Source organism: Primulina tabacum, chromosome 17 (genome assembly GCF_025594145.1).
Source record: "Primulina tabacum isolate GXHZ01 chromosome 17, ASM2559414v2, whole genome shotgun sequence".
Classification (NCBI taxonomy): domain Eukaryota; kingdom Viridiplantae; phylum Streptophyta; class Magnoliopsida; order Lamiales; family Gesneriaceae; genus Primulina; species Primulina tabacum.
Window position 1 is genome coordinate 27,990,253 of NC_134566.1, and position 19,060 is coordinate 28,009,312.

General features: G+C 35.8%; 2 protein-coding genes across 7 annotated transcripts; one reads left to right on the top strand and one right to left on the bottom strand.

Annotated features, from left to right (window-relative positions):
- The first annotated feature begins 5,983 nt into the window (after positions 1-5,983).
- Positions 5,984-10,221, top strand: LOC142530890 (serine/threonine-protein kinase PBL34-like). 2 transcript variants are annotated; one of them, XM_075636793.1, is made up of 7 exons: positions 5,984-6,888; positions 7,585-7,922; positions 8,015-8,150; positions 8,824-8,960; positions 9,045-9,168; positions 9,497-10,010; positions 10,091-10,221. In XM_075636793.1, the coding sequence occupies exons 1-7, from the start codon at positions 6,687-6,689 to the stop codon at positions 10,104-10,106; spliced, it is 1,467 nt and encodes a 488-aa protein (XP_075492908.1). In that variant the 5' UTR covers positions 5,984-6,686; the 3' UTR covers positions 10,107-10,221. The 2 variants fall into 2 exon arrangements, with proteins under 2 accessions (XP_075492908.1, XP_075492909.1); XM_075636794.1 differs by having other exon boundaries at positions 10,123-10,221.
- Positions 10,222-10,612: 391 nt separating this feature from the next.
- On the bottom strand, positions 10,613-16,245 carry LOC142530889 (protein IQ-DOMAIN 29-like). Of its 5 annotated transcripts, XM_075636789.1 has the most exons (8): positions 15,960-16,242; positions 15,746-15,777; positions 15,265-15,379; positions 14,200-14,460; positions 13,876-14,079; positions 13,309-13,359; positions 11,184-12,210; positions 10,613-10,919 (listed from the first exon to the last, which is right to left on the bottom strand). In XM_075636789.1, exons 3-8 carry the CDS (start codon positions 15,337-15,339, stop codon positions 10,888-10,890), a joined length of 1,650 nt encoding a protein of 549 aa, XP_075492904.1. In that variant the 5' UTR covers positions 15,340-15,379; positions 15,746-15,777; positions 15,960-16,242; the 3' UTR covers positions 10,613-10,887. The 5 variants fall into 5 exon arrangements, with proteins under 5 accessions (XP_075492904.1, XP_075492905.1, XP_075492903.1 ...); XM_075636790.1 differs by lacking the exon at positions 15,746-15,777 and having other exon boundaries at positions 15,265-15,348; XM_075636788.1 differs by lacking the exon at positions 15,746-15,777.
- Between the last annotated feature and the right edge of the window lie 2,815 nt (positions 16,246-19,060).

The following is a 19,060-nucleotide window of genomic DNA, read 5'->3' on the forward strand; positions in this document are numbered from 1 at the left end:
TCTGAGGTATCGTACACGTGTGTACACTTGTGCATAATTATATTTGTCTTACTTTTAATTAAAGTTATTTATTTATGTGTTACATTATTGTACTGCATGTTACCACAAGGTATCAAAACATTCAAGACAACACTATATATGATACTTATAATCCTCAAAATTATGTTTAACAAAACACTTTCAGTGATTTAAGATAATAATTTATTTTTTTGGAAATTTTGGGATAACTAAATATGAAAAGAAAGCAAAACAAAACAAAACAAAAAAAAAAGAGAGGGAGAATTGTAACACAGATTCCAGTGGGAAGAAGCCAATAAGATGGGAAGGTAAAGAAACAGAATCAGAATTCAGACTGTTGCTTCGGGAATGGTTTTTCTATTAAAAAGTCATTTTTTTAATTATTTTTCTCTTTTTGCTACTATATAATTTATTATAACTACGATGTTATTACTGTAGTGTTTTATTTTTAAGAAATACAACCACCTACAGTCAAATATATGATGTATCCCTATTTTTTCTCTTTTTTATATAATAACTAAGAGAATATTGTATTCTTGATCTTGTAATTTTACTATTTTGTGATTTTAATTTTTTGTATATCCTAATAAAAACATATAACAAAACCGTATTTTAAATTTGATAAAAAAAACAAACAAACAAACAAGGAGACAAAATATGAATTTAAGAAGTTGAGATAAAATGAGAATTTAAGAAGATATACGAGGATATTTTGGAGAATGAAAATGTTAAAATAAGATAATTTTGAAAAAAATAGGGTATCTCGACTTTTTTTAAAACAACTTATAAGAGTCAAAGAGTTTATTTTGACAACTTATAAGTTGTTTGTAACTTTTTTTACCATACAAATTATAAAAGTTTGTAAACTCTAAAACAACTTACACGTTGATTTTTAGAGTTCATAAATTCTTTCAAACATTTTTTAAGTCGTGTAATAAACTTTTGTGTTTTTTTCGAAATTTAATAGCTGTTTTTTTTTTTTAATGAAAACGGCTTGCTGTAATTGGTTCGTCGTTGGCCAAATTCATGGCAAGAAGTCCAAATAAGCCCCAAACCGCATAGAGTAGTGCATATGCCCCAAATTTCCAATGGTTTATAACTCTAAGTAGACCCAACCGATGTGCTAGCTATGGGCTCCACTTTAAGAAGAGTAGATCTCTTATGAGACGGTTTCACGAATTTTTATATGTTAGATGAGTCAATCCTACCAATATTCACAATAAAAAGTAATATTCTTAGCATAAAAAGTAATATTTTTTCTTGGATAACCCAAATAAGATATATGTCTCACAAAATACGACCCGTGAGACCGTCTCACACAAGTTTTTGTCCTTTAAGAATTAGTATTTTTTATAATTGTAGAACCCGTAAATCAGTAGATGTATAAGCCATGCATAATTCTAGATTTTTAAATTTAATTGACTTCATTGCATGATTATTTTAAATGCATTTATTTGAAGTTAATTATTTCTTATTTCAGTTCAGTAGTTTGATTTTTAGCATTTCAGTATTTTCAGTGAGGCCGGACCGGAGTTGGAGTTTTGAGATAGAATTTAAGATTCGAGAAATATTTCCAGAAGTTAATTTAGCTAGCAACCAAGTTCATTTAAGTTAGAAAGGGAGGTTTGAGGATTTAATTTAATTATTTGAGGTGATTAAGAAATGAATTCATTTAAGTTATTAAATTAAGGGGTTAGCTCACTAAATTATTTAAAGGATTAGTAAGGCTTTCAAGGATTATTAGTTGACTAGATAATCAACATTTCCCTTTATTTTATCATGCATTTTTCGGCCACCCTTAGTGCTAGAAGATTCATTTTCCAACTCATCAACTTTGACCAATTCTTTGCATGTAATTAGTAGGATAATTCTAGGATTTTTGGGAGCACAATTTAATTAAATAAATGGACATATCCTAGTCTAGAATCAAGATAAATTTCGGCCACCACCTCCTAGAAGCATCCACCAACTCATTTGATATCAAACCATAATTCAAAATTCAAATTCAAAAGGGAGTAGACTTGGTCTTGATATGATCCTTATATCTTGCACCATCCTCCTCACCCCTCATAACCACTCCATCACACTCCCTCCCCACCGAAATCAGACCCATTTTCAGTAGAAAAAACGTGAATAACAGCTAGGGAGAAAGGGAGAAAAATCGAGAACTAGAAAGAACAAGAGAAGCGCTCCACCTCCTCCGTGCCGCGTCGTCGTCGTTTCGTTCGTTTTCTTTCGAAACGAAACCAGGCATGTCTAGATTTCTTTCAAACCTCAATCAAGTCATATTATTATTTATTTTTCAGTACATGATCATGTTTTAGCAAGCAAAAACCGAGATACATGTCAAAATATTTTGGAACACACATGCAGAATTTCGGCTCTTCATGGCAAGCTTCACGATTTCTTTTGGTTTGTGAGTTTCAGGTATTGGATCGACTCCAGGCTCTCAAGGCGGCTTGTATACATGTAGTAGGATGCATTAGGACCATGTTGGTCCATCCAAACCAGCCCCATGCTTGCTGGAAAACCGAAATGACAGCAAGTTCCCCATAGGTGCAGAAATGTGATTCGAAAATTCAGTTTGGATGTCAAGGAGGAAGGATCTGATCTTGGCTGCCCCAAGGGCCTATAGCCATGGTTGGATCACTTCCCTAGCATGTCTAAGACGTGACTAAGTTGCCCTTTTGGTGGCTTGGTCCATGGCCCCTCGGTTTTTAATCAAAACGTGAAAACAGCCCCTTTCCCCATTCGGCTTCTTCATTTGTTCAGCTTTTGATTTCGTTCTTTTGTTGCTTGGTATGGATCTTGGTTGGCCTATGGCCCTTAGCCACGGTTCATATCATGCTCCTAGATGTCTAGATCGTGCCATGGTCAATCAAATGGCCACTGGAACGACGCAAGACATCGATCATAGCATAAACACTACACACGCATGCACGTTGCTCTCGGTTGGACCCTTCGGTTAAGATTTGGTGTGATGCGGATTGTGGCTGGCCTAGGGCCCTTAGCCATGGTTCAAATTATTCCTTGGGATGTTGGTAAGAGTCCCTGGTCGGTGGTTCACGCCCCTAATGGCCGATAGTCTCGAAACCAATGCAAGTCTTGTAGTGCGCAGCTGCTGTATTTTTTGACAGCAAGTATGCTGCTGTTCAGAAGCGTCGTTTGAGTTCTTGGTTGGCTTTTAGCCCATGGCCTTGGACTGGACAGTGCCTCATTGAGTTAGGAAGGTCATGTTTTCGACCGTTCGTCATTTGGATCATTTTTGAGGTCGTACGAGAATTTACGGTGCAATGTGCCAAATTGACTCTCGAAAGAGCGTTTCGTGTTTTGGCCTCCATTTCACCTAGATTTCGACCCTATCATTTTAGGAACATTATTTTATGATTTTTCAGCGTATTTTAATCATGACTATACGTCGGTTCAGTGTCGGTTCAGGTTGGCTCGGAGTCATGATTAAATGCGAAGTCATTAGGCGTCATAGTCGCATCTTTTGAACGTAAATTGCATAGTTGGTCAAGTTTAAGCTATTGCATATTTTTCATGGCACAGTTAGGTTGCAGCGAGCCTGGGAACGATCCAATCCAATCCAGTTGGTAAAATTACAGAAATTTCATTATGCCAGTTAATTATTTTACGTGCATTAAATAGAAAATGATTATTTTTGAGATTTATGCGATATGGCTTGTGGTTCATTCACTATGTGGGAGTGTTATTTTATACGGTCGCCAGTGACCGATCAGTTCAGTATGGTACCACCCGGTCGCCAGTGACCGGCCAGCTCAGTTCAGTTTCAGCCTCCCCGGTAGCCAGTTACCGATCAGTTCAGCTTAGTGCAGTGGCCACAGGCGTAAAACATAATCCCAACAGAAAATTTTACCAGATATTTCAGTACAGGCTCCAAGGAGCAAATATTTTTACAGTGATTTCCAGTTCAATTATGCACGTATTATAATTGCTCAGTACAGATTATTTTCAGTATGCCTCAGGACAGGATATGTTAACTCATGCATATTTTAATTCAGATTTTTACTCGTTACCTGTGATACATGCATGCTGAGTCTTTAGGCTCACTAGACTTGATTGTTGTAGGTACTGATGAGGCCAGGGCCGAGGGCGGGGACCAGTGAGCCAGCTTGGGTCGGCAGTAGTGGCACCCGAGGACCTCAGTGCAGCAGTTGTTATTTTATTCCCCAAACAATTTTTATCAGTCGTTGGATAATTTTTAAATTGTTATTGTTGGCAAAACTTTATTTTCTTCCGCTGCTATTATTTTAAACATTGAACTTGATTCCCCAGTGATTTTATGAATGAGGCCATTTAAGTTCTTTTAAAAAGAAAATTTTTAATTTTCCGCAAATTTCAAGAAAGGAGTTTTAGGCCCTTCACAGTAATTATAAATAAATTTTCTAGATAAATTATTAAATATAAATATTTTAGAAAATTGTTAGAATTAAATTTATTGTGGAGATGCTAAGGAAAAACCAGTAGATGTTGGATTAGTACAAAACCAGTAGAACCAGTAGATGTTGTAAACCAGAAGTACTTGTATCGCGCTAAAACCTGCTTAAATAATTTCTTAGCTAAAACCAGAACTAGAAGGATACAAAATTCGAAATATACACTAACAGAATATTGCGTATCTCAAAGTCTCTAAATATTACCGTTGATCTATTAACGTGATACCAGCATTTATTGCTTCATTAAATGCCATTAAATGCTATACAAGAACATTTAAGACGGTATACCATTTTTTGTATGAACTGCGACTGATTACTTTTAATGTATTCTGCAGGGTCCATTTTCGGCAATAAAGCTGAACCACTAAAAAGTCAAAATAGCCGTTCAGATTTTAATGTTGGATAAAGTCTATATATATGGAGACGAAGCACTTTTCAAGAGAGTGAAGTGGAACGAATCTAAATCAAAGAATATCATTTGAGCATCGCTAGAACTTTCAGTCATCCCAAAAGCTCAACACTGAAAAAGCAGCACACGCTTCATTGCATACTCTTGATCATTGAGATCATATTGTGCTAGCTATTTTCGTTATATCTTCTCAAGCTATTCACTTCATTATTTCATTGATAGAAGAATTTGTAACTGGAAAAGAGGTCTTTTCCAGAACTTAAGATCATTCAAGAAGTTGAGTTGTAAAACTAAGAGTTTCGATAGGCGAAGGGTAAGTCCTGTTGAAGTGGGTGTGTACAATTATTGTGCTGTATTCACCAAAGTCTTTTAGTGATACCTTCTGGAAACAGAAGAAGGGGAGACGTAGAAGATTCATCTTCGAACTTCCAGAAACAAACCTTGTGCTATCTACTGCTTTTCGGCTTTATCATTTTTCACCCACTAACCAACAGATCGTTTTCCGCACATTATCTTGTGATCTGCTGGTCTTTAAACTTGAACGAGAATCTGCTAGTATCTTTATGAATTCAATCAGTTCCGGGATTGTATCAAATAATTATTTCGTGAGACAACAGTACAAGAATTTTTGTGCCAAATTAAAATAGATTCCTTGAATTTTATATAAAAAGCTTACCCTAAGTTATCGGAATGTGGGTCGGTCCACCTTATTTCGTAAAACAAAAAGTAAAAATATTCAATTATAGATAAGAACCAAAATAATAAAATTAATAATATTATAGAATATAGATATAGTTGACGGGTATATATATATATATATATATATAAATTGGCTAGGTGACGAAAAATCAAGAAAGGAAAATCCTAATCCAATAACAGTAAATCCTAGAAAAAGTACGGAGACAGTGCAATAATTATCGTCACTGTCTACGAAATTACTCAGTAGCCAATCACATACGAGAATTCGCCCACGCCGGGCCACATCAACAACCAATGATATCCTACTTTGGCGTTTATTGTGTCACAGCCTGTGACCACTTTGTCTCTGTTTTCTACTATTCATGCCAAGTGTCTCTCCTTTTCACGCAAAAACGCACGTTTCTCTCTCTCCTCGCCACCCTTCTCTCACACACATTGTACACCACGCCAACTTAACTTTGTTCTGCCTCGACAACAGCTCGTGTCCCCATTCTCTTTTTGACAAACCGGTTCTTCTTTAACGATGGGCTCACACTATACAACATACCGTTTAGTTTTTTGTGTGAGGATTTGAAATTTGGAGTGCATTGTGGGTGAGGGGGTGAGGGTGTGCGAGAGTGCGTGCAAGTTGTTGTTTCTGAATCTTGAATGTACAACAATGTCTTGATGTGGAAAATGTGGATTTAGTAGTCATGTGTTAGCGGTTTAGTGGTTGTTTGCAATGCATGCTTTTTGAGTGATCGGGAGATTGTAGTTTTGTAGTGAATTTGCCTTTGGTACTCCATTTTTGTCATCTCGGCTCCTGTCTTTTTTCTTTTCTTGGCTTGATCTTTGAAGTAAAGTCTTGGTCTTGTTCGTTGGATTAAATTTTGGTTTGCCAGTTTTCTGCGTGTTGCTTTCTTTCTTTCTTTTTTGTTTTTTTAATGGTTTGTCGTATTTGATTAGTTTGGTATCTTTGTATTGGAGGGTAACCTTACTTGCCCTTAAAAAAATGTGAAAAGTAGAATCTTTGGATAAGGGCACAGCTAAAAAGGAGGGCTTTTGAAACTGAGTGCTCGTTTCTTGATTTATGGGATTTTTGCTTTTGGGCTTGGAAGATAATGGGGTTAGGTCCTGAAACTATCAATGGGAATAGTATGAATGAGGGCATGTCTAAATCAAAGGCGAGGAAACAAATACTAAATGATGATGAAGGTGATGGTGGGGAGAGTAGATGTTGGATTAAGTTCAGATTATTTGGAAGCTGCTTGTCTACAAGGTCCAAGGTTGACAGTTCTGTTAGTGGGTCTAGCTCACAATATGGTATGGACTCGGAGTAGATTGCGTATTTCATTAGTGTTGTTTCGAGTGACTTAAATGCCGATGGTTGGTGATGACTTTCACTCTATAATTGGTGTCAATTAATATGTTGGAGACGATTAGTTACCATATTAGACCTTTGTGGTGATTTTTCATATCTTCTTGTCAACTGTGAAGATACATGTCTAGTGTTCCATGGTGTGAGTGCGTTTGAATACTACTGAGATTGTTGTTTAATCTTGTTGATCTATTTGTCTACTCTTTAACGGATGCCAGAGAGCTCTCCGTGAGTCAATAACTGATGATGCTTTCACCAAGTTCACTGTTTTCGAAATATTTGTATGCACCATCTACTTGATAGGGGTCCTACTTTAATTAATTCTCTGTTGTATATTTGTGCTTTTTTATAGTAAGCATTCATTAATTCATTTTTTATATAGTTATTGTATTCAGTGTTTTTTAATTAAGAAAAATAGACTATACATGGATGTGTTTAGGAGTTCCAGTGAGTGGCAAGATTATGCTGAAATAATGCAAAGATTAGCGTAAAAGGAGTTTTCAAATTGCATCCCTGTGGTGCACATCTACACCAGACTCCACCTTCATTTTCAGGATATATTCCTAGAACTACCATTTGTTGCTCCGTTCACAATTTGAATTTATAAGCACTTGAGCCATGATTTTTTTTTTGTGTGACAGCTGAAAGTGAATCTACTAATGATTCTAGTAGATGCCTACCAGTTGCTCGAGCTGTATCATCTTCAACAAACAGCAATATTGAAAGTATCCCATCAACACCTAAAATAGCTAAGGAGCTGAAAATAGCTTCTCAGCTTCGTAAGTTCAGTTATAGCGAATTGAAACTGGCCACAAGGAACTTTAGGCCTGATAACCTCCTTGGTGAGGGTGGCTTTGGCTGTGTTTTCAAGGGTTGGGTCAATGAAAATGGCAGCACACCAGTGAAAGCTGGCACAGGCCTTGCTGTTGCTGTGAAAACTCTCAACCACAATGGACTTCAAGGCCACAAAGAGTGGCTGGTATGAAATTACTTTTTTCTTAGCAGGCTTTATGCATTTTGCATCTGAAATTTTCCACATATTTTTAATTGTAAATCATTCTTATGTGGTAGGCTGAAGTAAATTATCTCGGAGAGCTCATCCATCCGCATTTGGTTAAATTGATAGGCTACTGCATAGAAGATAACCAAAGACTCCTGGTCTATGAATTCATGCCTCGGGGAAGCTTGGAGAATCACTTGTTCCAGAGTATGCATTTGGTTTCTTCTCCAAAGTTTGTATACGTTTACTGTTGCTGTTTTAGGAATTGGATTAATCTGGCATAGCTGTATCTTTAACATATAAAGCTTCATTGTTGATTGAATTTTTGTTTCAAGTGGCTAATACAAATAATTATTCCGGTATTGACACAATGTATAGATAATTCGTGTACATATCAAGAGAAACTATAACTGGCAATCAGTTGAAAATGTATCAACAATTTCATTTGTCTTTAACAATGTCTACTTTGTTAGAATAGACTCGTGGTATTTATGACTAATGGTCTACGACCGTGCAAGTACAGCAACGATTGAAATGGATATACATTCTTGCACTTTTAGATTGCTAGGGTGCCCGTGGAATTTCTGGTGCTACAATATTGTTTGTAAAATTCTTCAAATGCATGTAATATTTGACTGGTCACTGGAGCAAAAGTGTTTGCATGTGAGCATTTGGTGATCTCTCCCCATTTTCTAAGAATGCTAATATTGGCAAATTTATTACTTTCTGACTTTATTTCCAATGTTTCCTATATCCTCAATCTTGCAGTTCACTTTCAATCGGTATATATTCGAGAGACATTTTTATTTGATAGCTCATCTTCTGTCACCTGGCCTTTATACCTTTACTAACAGTATATGATGTGTTCCCTGTAATGCAGGGTCTCTGCCTCTTCCTTGGTCTATAAGAATGAAAGTTGCACTAAGTGCGGCGAAGGGCCTTGCCTATCTTCACGAAGAAGCTGAAAAACCAGTGATATATAGAGATTTTAAAACTTCTAATATCCTGCTAGATGCGGTTGTGGCAAGATATCCTCAGTATATTGAAGGTGTATTTCTTTTGCTTATTCTGACACCCTATCATTTATTTTTGTTAATCTAGGATTACAATGCAAAGCTTTCGGATTTTGGACTTGCAAAAGATGCTCCCGAGGGAGACAAGACACATGTATCTACTCGTGTGATGGGAACATATGGCTATGCTGCCCCTGAGTATGTGATGACCGGTGAGCATGTTACTCCTCCCTTGTGAGATCCTAATACATTTTTCTTGATCTTTTAACTAAGAATTAAGAGTCCTTTTGAACTCGGAGAAGAAAGGACTTTGAATGCCTTTCAATGTTTGAATTAAGGGGATAACAGGATGATTTGAAGATATGACTCCTTTAATTTTTTTATTTCTAGTCCAATAAGAGCATGAAAGGTGATGATTTTACAATTGGATCATGAAAAAGAACAATAAACATTGTACATCTTTATCTTTAGTAATTCTTTTGTTATTTATTATGTTTGAAAATTCATAGCTAGCTTACTCGATAATCTATGCAATTTCAGGGCATTTGACAGCAAAGAGTGACGTTTACAGTTTCGGGGTGGTTCTACTCGAATTGTTGTCTGGACGGAGATCAATGGACAAAACCAGGCCTAATGGAGAGCATAACTTGGTTGAATGGGCAAGACCATATCTAGGGGAAAGGCGAAGATTCTACAGGCTAATTGATCCACGTCTTGAAGGTCGATTCTCAATAAAAGGTTCACAGAGAACTGTGCAGTTGGCTGCTCGTTGCCTTAGCCGTGAGGCAAAACTTAGACCTCAAATGAGCGAAATTGTTGAAGCCCTTGAACCACTGCCTAATTTGAAAGACATGGCATGCTCCTCTTCTTATTTCCAGGCCATTTATGCTGCTCGGGCCGCCAACGTCAACATAAATGCAAGAAATGGAGTTAGGTTGCAACCTGGTTCGCTCAAGAATGCACAGCCAACTCGAAGCCCTTCCATGCAAAATCGCTCTCATGCCTCTCCATATAACCAGTTCCAATCTTTCCAATCACCAAATCCTAAAAAATCGTAAGATTATCCAGCCTCCCTCTGATCATTTTTTTTGTAACCGCACCTATTTTCACTCGAAGAAAATATTGTATTTGCAGAGTTGAATATTGTTAATACAATTTTGGTGCAGTCTTTGACAAACTCAGCAGATTTCGTTCAACGAAAACTACGATTCAAAGTGATAAGTTATGTTGACAGTATCCAATGGATCTCTTAAGAGTTATTTGTAGTCCATTTTGTTCTGAATTCAATATCATATTTCATCGTATTAGTTCTTTAATTTATAGATTTGGTTCACACAAAACAGAGTTGGATTATCAGAGGAACTTTGACTTGGCCTTCTAGCATTTTCAAGAAGGATCATCTCGCTAAGTCGACTCAAGAACTTCTCTTGTTTGAAACACAAATTCATCTTACTTATATTTATTAGAATTAGATGGTGTGTACTTGAGATAGACATTTTCCAGCTCATTATCAATTATTGCATTGTACATACAGATTGTCTTGTACACTTTGCAGGGGCAAAAATAAATAGACTTCGAGTTTCCAACTAATTACACAGCAGCACACGGGTTTATTCAAGCAATAGAAGTAAAAGAACATCAACTGAAACTACTAAAAAATAACACAATTGAAGAGTATAAAATTAATCAAAGAAACTATAAAGCACACAGTGAAGAGCATGGAGTTAATTAAACGAAGAGACTCTCAATCCATGACTATACATTCCCTAAAAAACCAACCAACCAACCAGAAACAAAGGTTCAAATAGTTCCTGATCATTTGTTAAACTTAACTTTCATCTTTATGGTAGAGATTTCGCATGAATCAAAGAAAATGAGCGGCAACATGGTCAGTCTCACATGAGACCTCCATGAGTATTCCAGGTTAGCTTTCATCTCCTCCACCCAGGCTGAAGCACCTTGTCTGAAAAGCGAGGCACCCAAATGAGTCATTGCACTTCAAATACATAAAACTGGAAGGAATCAAGGTCATAGTGCATATTGATGGTTTGACTATACAAAGCCAGAGAACAGTTTTTGCTAAGGACAGGGATCATCAGGTTATAAATGAGAACTTAGTATTTAATTAGTTTCTTGAGATTTAAGTGTACTGAAACTAGGTCACTAAGAAATAAGATGATTACGTCAGAAACTAGACTGCAGGAATTAACATATTTACAATCCTTACCATCTCTAGGGGTGGTCAATGATCGGTTAGTTTTGGTGCCTCCCTTGCCATTAGCTTGTGCTGGCTTTTGTATCCGAGGTGACATTGAGCTCAATTTGCCATTGGCGGAAGCCGGCAGAGAATGACGGCGAACATATCCATAATCAGCTCCATCTTCATCAAATTTAGCAGATCCTTGAGCTCTAAGCTTTGCTTTTGCCGATTCAGTGGCAGCCATATAACTTGGTAGACTTGGGGTGTTCTGCGATATGTTTTCAGGATACTCTGGCTTTACTGGAAGGGATCTCCTTTTCTTTATTTTCTGATTTGACTTGCCACTCTGTTCTTCCTTGAGGCTTGATTCCTCATTCAAATTTGAGGGACTCTCTATCTTCCCACCATTTTCTAATGAGTGAAGCTCAACCACAGGATGATCATCATGTGGCACAGCTGCTGATTCATCCATTATTATTGTCTTTGAAGGAGCTTCAACTAAAGACAGTTCATCAACCACAACATCTGGATTGGTTGGGTTTTCACAAGGTATCATGTTTTTCTGCTCAGGAACATCAGGAGTCGCAGAAGATAACAATGTTTTCATACTCTGCAGGGGCTGTGGCTTCTTGATTTCCATTTCTGATTTTTCAGATGCTGCAGCAACGGATGTAGATACCTTTCTCAAATTGAGTTTGACCCTCTCAAGTTCACTTTGGGGTTGTTCTTGCACAGGGTCTGTTTGATGACTTGTGACTTTGCTAGAGTTGCGTTTGGACTTGTCAATTTCAGTAGAAGCTAAAGCACCAGCGTCCCCATTAACTGTTGTTGAAACCTTTCTCATACTTCGTTTTGACTTTCCAGCTGTGGTTTCAACAATTTGTGAGCCTCCCTGATTTCTCAGAGGCTTAACGTTCAAAGAATTTTTCGCCAACACAGGTGGTTCCCAAAAGTGACATAATGACCAACGTTCAAGCCAGTTCCAGGCTGAATTGGGTTCAACTTGACTGTAATGCAGACTCAAAGGCATAGCAGCCGGCAACATGACAAGAAGCTAAAAGTAAAGAAAGTCCGTAAATCAGGTCCACACTTCAAGAGAGTCAATTTCCGTTGGTAAGTAAATGGCTTTATAATATTATGTCTCTCTCAACAATACAGAAAGAGCTTAAAATGTGCAATTTTCATGAAAAGTTTCAGTTTGACATGGAGCAAATAGATCATGAGAGAAATGACCTCCAAAATATTGTAGTGTGTTTCATTAAAGGCAACCCACCTGAGGGGAATGGTAGGAGGGTATCAATGTTTGACAATTCATTATGTTATGAATAAGTAAATGTAAAGCCCTTTGAAAAGAATACAGTCCAAGACCTAAATAAATTAAAGGGCCTGGAGGTAATACTTTATGTAAATGCCTAGCAAACTAAATGAGCAAATCGAATCCAACAGGGTGTTAGGAGATCTCACTGATTTAGTAGCCTTGGATTGAAGAGAAGAAAACCATGAAAAGAAAATCCGACAAAAGATTAGCCCAAACCTGCTGAATTCTTAGAAAGACAGGAAGTCCGGTTTCTTCTTCATTTTTACGAGTGAGTGATACAAAGAAGGATAACATTCATTCTCAAACTTGATCCTTATCAGTTCAGTTAACAATAGAGGCACACGCTTTATGGAAATAACGCACAATAAATAAAATATTCTAGAAAGATAGAAATAAAAGCAATTCGAAACACGAGATATCAAATATTGAAATCATCATCATTTTCATCTTCTAAATATCAAATATTAAAATGTGTGGGCAAAGGCGATGTGGGTGCAACACGATAACAGGTTTTCCTCTGCTTTATTTTTTAATAAAGAGAGAAATCACGCTTTTAATAGACGATTTCTCCTTTATCAGATTTTTTAAAACATAAAAGTTGTTTTTCTCTTAAGCACGCTCTTAATACGCAAAGCACGCAAAAGCGCGCGTTTTGGAGTGCACTGAAGTGCAACCTGCACACTTCGCTACACTTTGCGCTTGAGCGCGCGTTTTATGTGCTTTTGACAACCAAGAGAAGAATCTAAGGTAATGTTCTTTGGTTTACTCAAATAGCATCATCGAATGAACAATAGATATGTTTTAGCACCTTGAGGTGTAGAGGAAAATCAATACCTTTCGAATATATGTATTTGTTGTTTCTCCCGTGTCCACATGTTTAGAATCCTGATGAAGTACACAAGGATATATATATATATAAGGCACCAAGAACCTTGAAAAATGTGACACAAGATTACAAGTACATGTTACAAAAAGTGTCTTAACATATCATTCTACGCTGAAAAAACAAAAGAAATTTACCAGAAGAATGTTAAAATAGATTTTCTATCAAGTGTTCAATGTGCTAACTAATAACTTCAGGTGACAATCTAAAATGATCCAGCAATCTCCCCCACTAAACACTCAAAGCTTGGCGGAGAAGAGATGGAAGAAAAACCAGAGGCAAAAACTATAGTGCCGACAAAAAGAAGACATTTCCATGTTCTAAGGGCCGAAAATTAAGAAAAGGCATATTTTGCATATAGAACCTCCGGTTCCTGGAGCCGGATGAGGCCAGACTAATTTGGAGTCAAGTTGGCTCGAACCATTATTATAGGGAACTTCTCACATCTCCTATTTCTCCATTCACAAGACTTCAAAAGAAGAGACTTAAATAAATTACGTTATACAGGTCAAAGTTACCTGACACTTTGCAAAACTATACTTTTGAAAATTTTCAGGCCTGGTGTTGGAAAATCTAACTCTTTGGCCACGAGCCAGAGCCTGGATCTTAACAATTGCCCGCATGCAACGAAAAGTAGTAACTGCCTGTCTTCTGACCAAATGTCCTCTAATAAGAGCCTGCAGCCTTATGATACCCTTGAGAGCCCAAAATGCACGTCGAGCCTATGGTTGAAATACAATGGCAAGAAGCCAAGAAGTTGAGAAGAAAAGAAAGAATCATATGCATGGCTCAGGCTGGTCATCTAAGTAGCAATATCCACATGCAATTTCAGAGAACTTTACCAAGTATCCTCGAAAGGCTGCTTGTGCTATTGTGGCAGCATGTTCTTGCCTCCTCATCTCAGCATCATCAACTGGAACCAGTGAATTACTTTGTGAATCCAAACCTTGATTCCCAGAATATTGGGTGGCATCAAAATGAGCACCAGGTGTATCCTTCGCAATTTCCATATCTTCTGCATTTCCATCAGTCAACTGGGAGGGCAGATCAGCAATAGCTGCAGATTTACCAGCCTGATTTTCCACAGGGGACTTTGCAGCAGCCTTTCATGAGGAGTCACGTTGTGACACCCACAGCAATATCAATCAGCATTATGAATTTATTTACCGAACGGAACCATTATTCCAAGATATAAAATCATATCCTAAAACAAACAAAACTATTTACAGATCTAATTCCAAAATTTCATAATTTCCAAGTTCAAGAAGCATAATGAAAAATAAGAGAAGTAAAGTTAAATAATTCAGGACATTGAGTTTAAAATATAATTTTCACTGCTACGTGTCGAGCAGAACCAAACATACATTTACAGCCATAAAACTGAATTTGCAGAAGGAAATTAAGTCTACAGTCTACGGCACAGAAAAGGTAATCCTATAATGAATGGCTTCTTGATAGAGATGGCAAGTATGCAAAGGAAGCATGAAAACATAATGAAGACATAAATGACTAAGAAACATAAAAATATGTAAAAGGTGTGTAAAACATCCACATTTATTTTTATAAGTGGACTCAACATTCATACAACACTTGAGAAACTGTGGAAAATATGGAATTGAAAGTGAAATAACGATTACTTACACGAACCATAGTGACCATTCTAAATTCCAGAATAACTTTGTATGAGATAAAAAAACTGGACAAACAAACTAACATACAAAATAATTTATTAAAAACCCAATAATTATCTTGAGAAGGTATAAGCAGTAATTCTTTGACGGAACATCGAACATTGTCATTAGTAGAAAATAGAATGAAGAGCAAGCAAAAAATTCGTGAAAACACCAACGAGAAAATATCAAAACACATTAAAAATGCAATAATAGCTTAGTGAACAAGTATCTCACCTTGGATAAATTAGACTTGGAATTCTTCTTCCCGAAGAGCACAGCCTTGATCCATTTCCCAGGAGACTTGCCCATTGAAGAACACTGCTCAAAACAACAGTTGTTTAATATAATCCTGCAACATTATATTAAGTGAAAGCATCAGGAAACAATGTCGATGAAACAATTTTTTTCCTTTGAAAAAGACGAGCAATAAAATCTGGATACAAACGAATCTTTCCCACCGAACAGCGCCAGATAAAATTCCTATCTCCTATCAAAAAAGTTATGTTTTCTGATTTACAAGGTCAAAAACATTAGACCAAAGAACAAACGATTCAAGAGGAATATATGTTTTACAAACACATAGCGGAAGATTCAAATCAAACACCGACGCTCATAAGGAATCACAAACATAAAACAAGAATCAAAAAGTCCAAAAATACAGGGAAATAAAAGTGGGTTTCACTGCAATGCAGCTCAGATCTGCGATTTTGTATACCTGAAAAACCAAGGGTTTATTACATCAGAATCCTGACGAACCCAGCAAACAACAGAGAGGCATAAATGGAGGAAACCCACCACAAAAAAAAAAAAGCCAAGGAGTTAAACTTCAGGTTAAAGACTTGATTGATATTAAAGCTAACAATAAAATGAAGAAGAAAAAGTCTAAAAGTTAAAGATAAAAAAAAAAAAGCATCAAAAGCCCGTTATACCTGCAGTATTATTTCACACACTCATGGCAAGAAAATGGACCCCTCAGCACCTCATCACTCCACCAGCTTCTTCACCATTTCTGGAGCATATATTCATTCTCTCTCTGTAAATCTTGTGCCCGCTTATTCAAACAGAAGTGGAAAAGGATACATACAGTAGAACAGAATTTGTGTATGTATACATCTCCACCTTGTGTATGTATGTATATTAATGGAGGAGAGCGAGTAGGTGTAGGTATACAGTCGCTTTCATCAAAAATTGGTGAGCGGATCCGAGGCGCTGATTGGACTAGAGAGTTTGAATTTTTTTGGGGATCGTGAACGACGTCGTTTACGGATTTTGCTCCAATTTCGAAATATATATATATATATATATACACTATATTATATTGAAGCACAAGTATATTGGAAATGGATGCTTGAGCTTCAATATAATATATATAGGTGGACGAGCGGAGGTATCATTTCGCAAAAATTTATGTGAAACAATTTTACAAGTCGTATTTTGTGAGACGGGTCTCTTATTTGGGTCATTTATGAAAAAGTATTATTTTTTATGTTAAGAGTATTTTTTATTGTGAATATCGGTAGAATTGACCCATCTCACAGATAAAGATTCGTGTGACTGTCTTACAAAAAACATACTCTTACCATTTTTTTTGAAGGAACTCTTACCATTTTCTAACACATCAAAATAAGTTAAAATCTTTTAGAATATTAATTTTTCCCATTTTTTAATTCAAATTTCAGATTTAGTTTATTATCTATGTTTCTAATTTATCTTGGGTAATTATAATCATTTTTCGACATGACATTGATGTACACAATGTCATGTCAACACTCTCGCGGAAATACAACTAAAATTGTAAAAAGAAAATTGAATAATATATTATCTGATTTCTAACTATATTCATTTTGATATATTTAAATACATCATAACTATTAGTAAAATTGTTTAATTAGACGTAGAGTAAATTCAAGATTTAATTGAATTTAATACTTTTTTATCAAATCAAGTACAATTTCAAATTTAGCGATCCAAATACAAATGAATTATGGCTATCTGAATGTTCGAGCTGTTAATTCGTTTCTTGAATTTCCGATTACTATATTGAACCCGAAAGGTGCATTTTTTAGACACACCATTACTAAATAGACGCCTCTCGATTGAAAGACACGTTTTCCTTCAAATTTTGAACAATTTATTGATTTAGGGTGAGCATAAAATAAATCAAACTAAACAAAGTATTTTGATTTTTATTTTTTAATTTCGTTTTATTTTTTAAACCAAGCGAACCTAACCATACCAAAAAAATTTGATTTGATTTTTATTTTAGTAGGTCTCTTGTGAGACGGATCAACCCTACCGATGTTGACAATAAAAAATAATATTTTTTCATAGATGATCAAAATAAGATATCACCCGTGAGATCGTCTTACATAAATTTTTATCTTTTATTTTTTAATAGTTTACTTCGGTTTGCTATTTACCGATATAAAATCCATAGCCACTTTTGTTTTGTTTTGTGCTTGTTTTTTAAAAAATGTCCATAGCCACTTTTTTTTTAAAACTGTCCACTTTTATTTATACTACAAGCAAGTTTATAATTTTGATGAAGAATTGATGTGGGATACCCTATATATTCATATATGAATTATATATACCGTTATTTTTTTCAAGCAAGAATTATATATACAATTATACACACATAAAGAGTATATATAAAAACAACATGCATCATATCTAGCCCAAATATTATTATATGCTACGCTTGTAATATTTCTTTTTCTATGATATTGCTTTTGAATTATCAACATATATGTCAATTTTTATAAAAATACGAAGACTCGCGTGACGGTATTAAAATAGGAAAACACTCATCGTCTCTCACATAAGGTATATTTTAAGACAATCAAGTCCCAACGAGGGTTAGCTATCATTTCCATTTATCTGACGAGGGCCCCTCTTGATTTATTTTCCAATGCATAATGATAAAAGTTTTTTTCTCTCATTTTTATATATATAAAAAATGATTATATCGAGGCATGTTGATGTTATTTACAACTCAAGAATAATACCATCTCCTCAAATTCACAATAGAAGTGAAACATTGTAATCTTGCAGAGCACATGATTCCAACAAAACCCCATGTGACTTTTGGTGGTTTGTTGTGTGTATTCCGACAAAAGGAAAAAACTGTACTTAGATATGATAATATGTTGTTTTCTATTTTAATTTTGAGATGCATACTTCCAATCTTTGTCAATGAAATATGAGTCGGAACAACCAAAATCAAAGGTCCTTTCTGATCCAATGATTTTGAAGGGATTTGTTACGAATAAACATGCACATACATATTCGTGCTTCCAATACAAGAATTCGGCAAATCAATGTGGACATTTGAGTCGGGTAATTTGTATTCCTACCCAAACCCATTTCAAAAATTAATATATCCAAAACCTGCATTACCCAACTTGAAACATCCCATGTTTTGTTGAAAAAAGCATTAATTGTACATTGAGTGATCTACACCCAATGGAATAGAAAATCATCCAAGAATCCTATGGCCAAATTCTAGATCAAGAGAATTTTACAATGTAAGCAATTCCCAAGAGAAATATGTATATAACAAAGGATGAAACGTCAATCAAGTTAATTATGAGAATCTCTCCCACATGAAATTGACAGCCTAGCGGTAATGAGGATAATGTAGTTCAAGATATAGTTGATGATTGACAAACAAAAATTAGCTTATTATAACAAGAGGAAAGGTCCAACATGCTATTGGCAATGACCCTTCGATGATGACAGCTAAATCAACTTCTAATCGATAAAACTTTATTTTCAAACAGATTACAGTCGATTTCAAATGTATTTCGTCAACCCTTCACTAGTTTGATTGTTGGCAACTAAACAAATTTGTAATAATAAAAAAAAAGAGGTACATTTAGTCCAGCCAAACTAGTTAGGGAAAAAGGATTGTCACGAGATATAATGTCAACAATGGAATATGACGATAACATTGGAATTTCTAACTCGGGGAACCAATCAGGGACAATGGGTAATGCACAGAGTTTTATTTAGGATAAAATTAAAGGGG

Excerpts from the sequence above, each read along its gene's own strand:
- LOC142530889 (XM_075636790.1), bottom strand. The coding sequence starts at position 15,339 with ATGGGCAAGTCTCCTGGGAAATGGATCAAGGCTGTGCTCTTCGGGAAG. Across the intron at positions 14,461-15,264 it reads CCAAGTCTAATTTATCCAAG|GCTGCTGCAAAGTCCCCTGT; the intron begins GTGAGATACTTG and ends TCCTCATGAAAG. Across the intron at positions 12,211-13,308 it reads CAAATACATATATTCGAAAG|CTTCTTGTCATGTTGCCGGC; the intron begins GTATTGATTTTC and ends CTTTACTTTTAG.
- LOC142530890 (XM_075636793.1), top strand. The coding sequence starts at position 6,687 with ATGGGGTTAGGTCCTGAAACTATCAATGGGAATAGTATGAATGAGGGC. Across the intron at positions 7,923-8,014 it reads AAGGCCACAAAGAGTGGCTG|GCTGAAGTAAATTATCTCGG; the intron begins GTATGAAATTAC and ends CTTATGTGGTAG. Across the intron at positions 9,169-9,496 it reads CCCTGAGTATGTGATGACCG|GGCATTTGACAGCAAAGAGT; the intron begins GTGAGCATGTTA and ends ATGCAATTTCAG.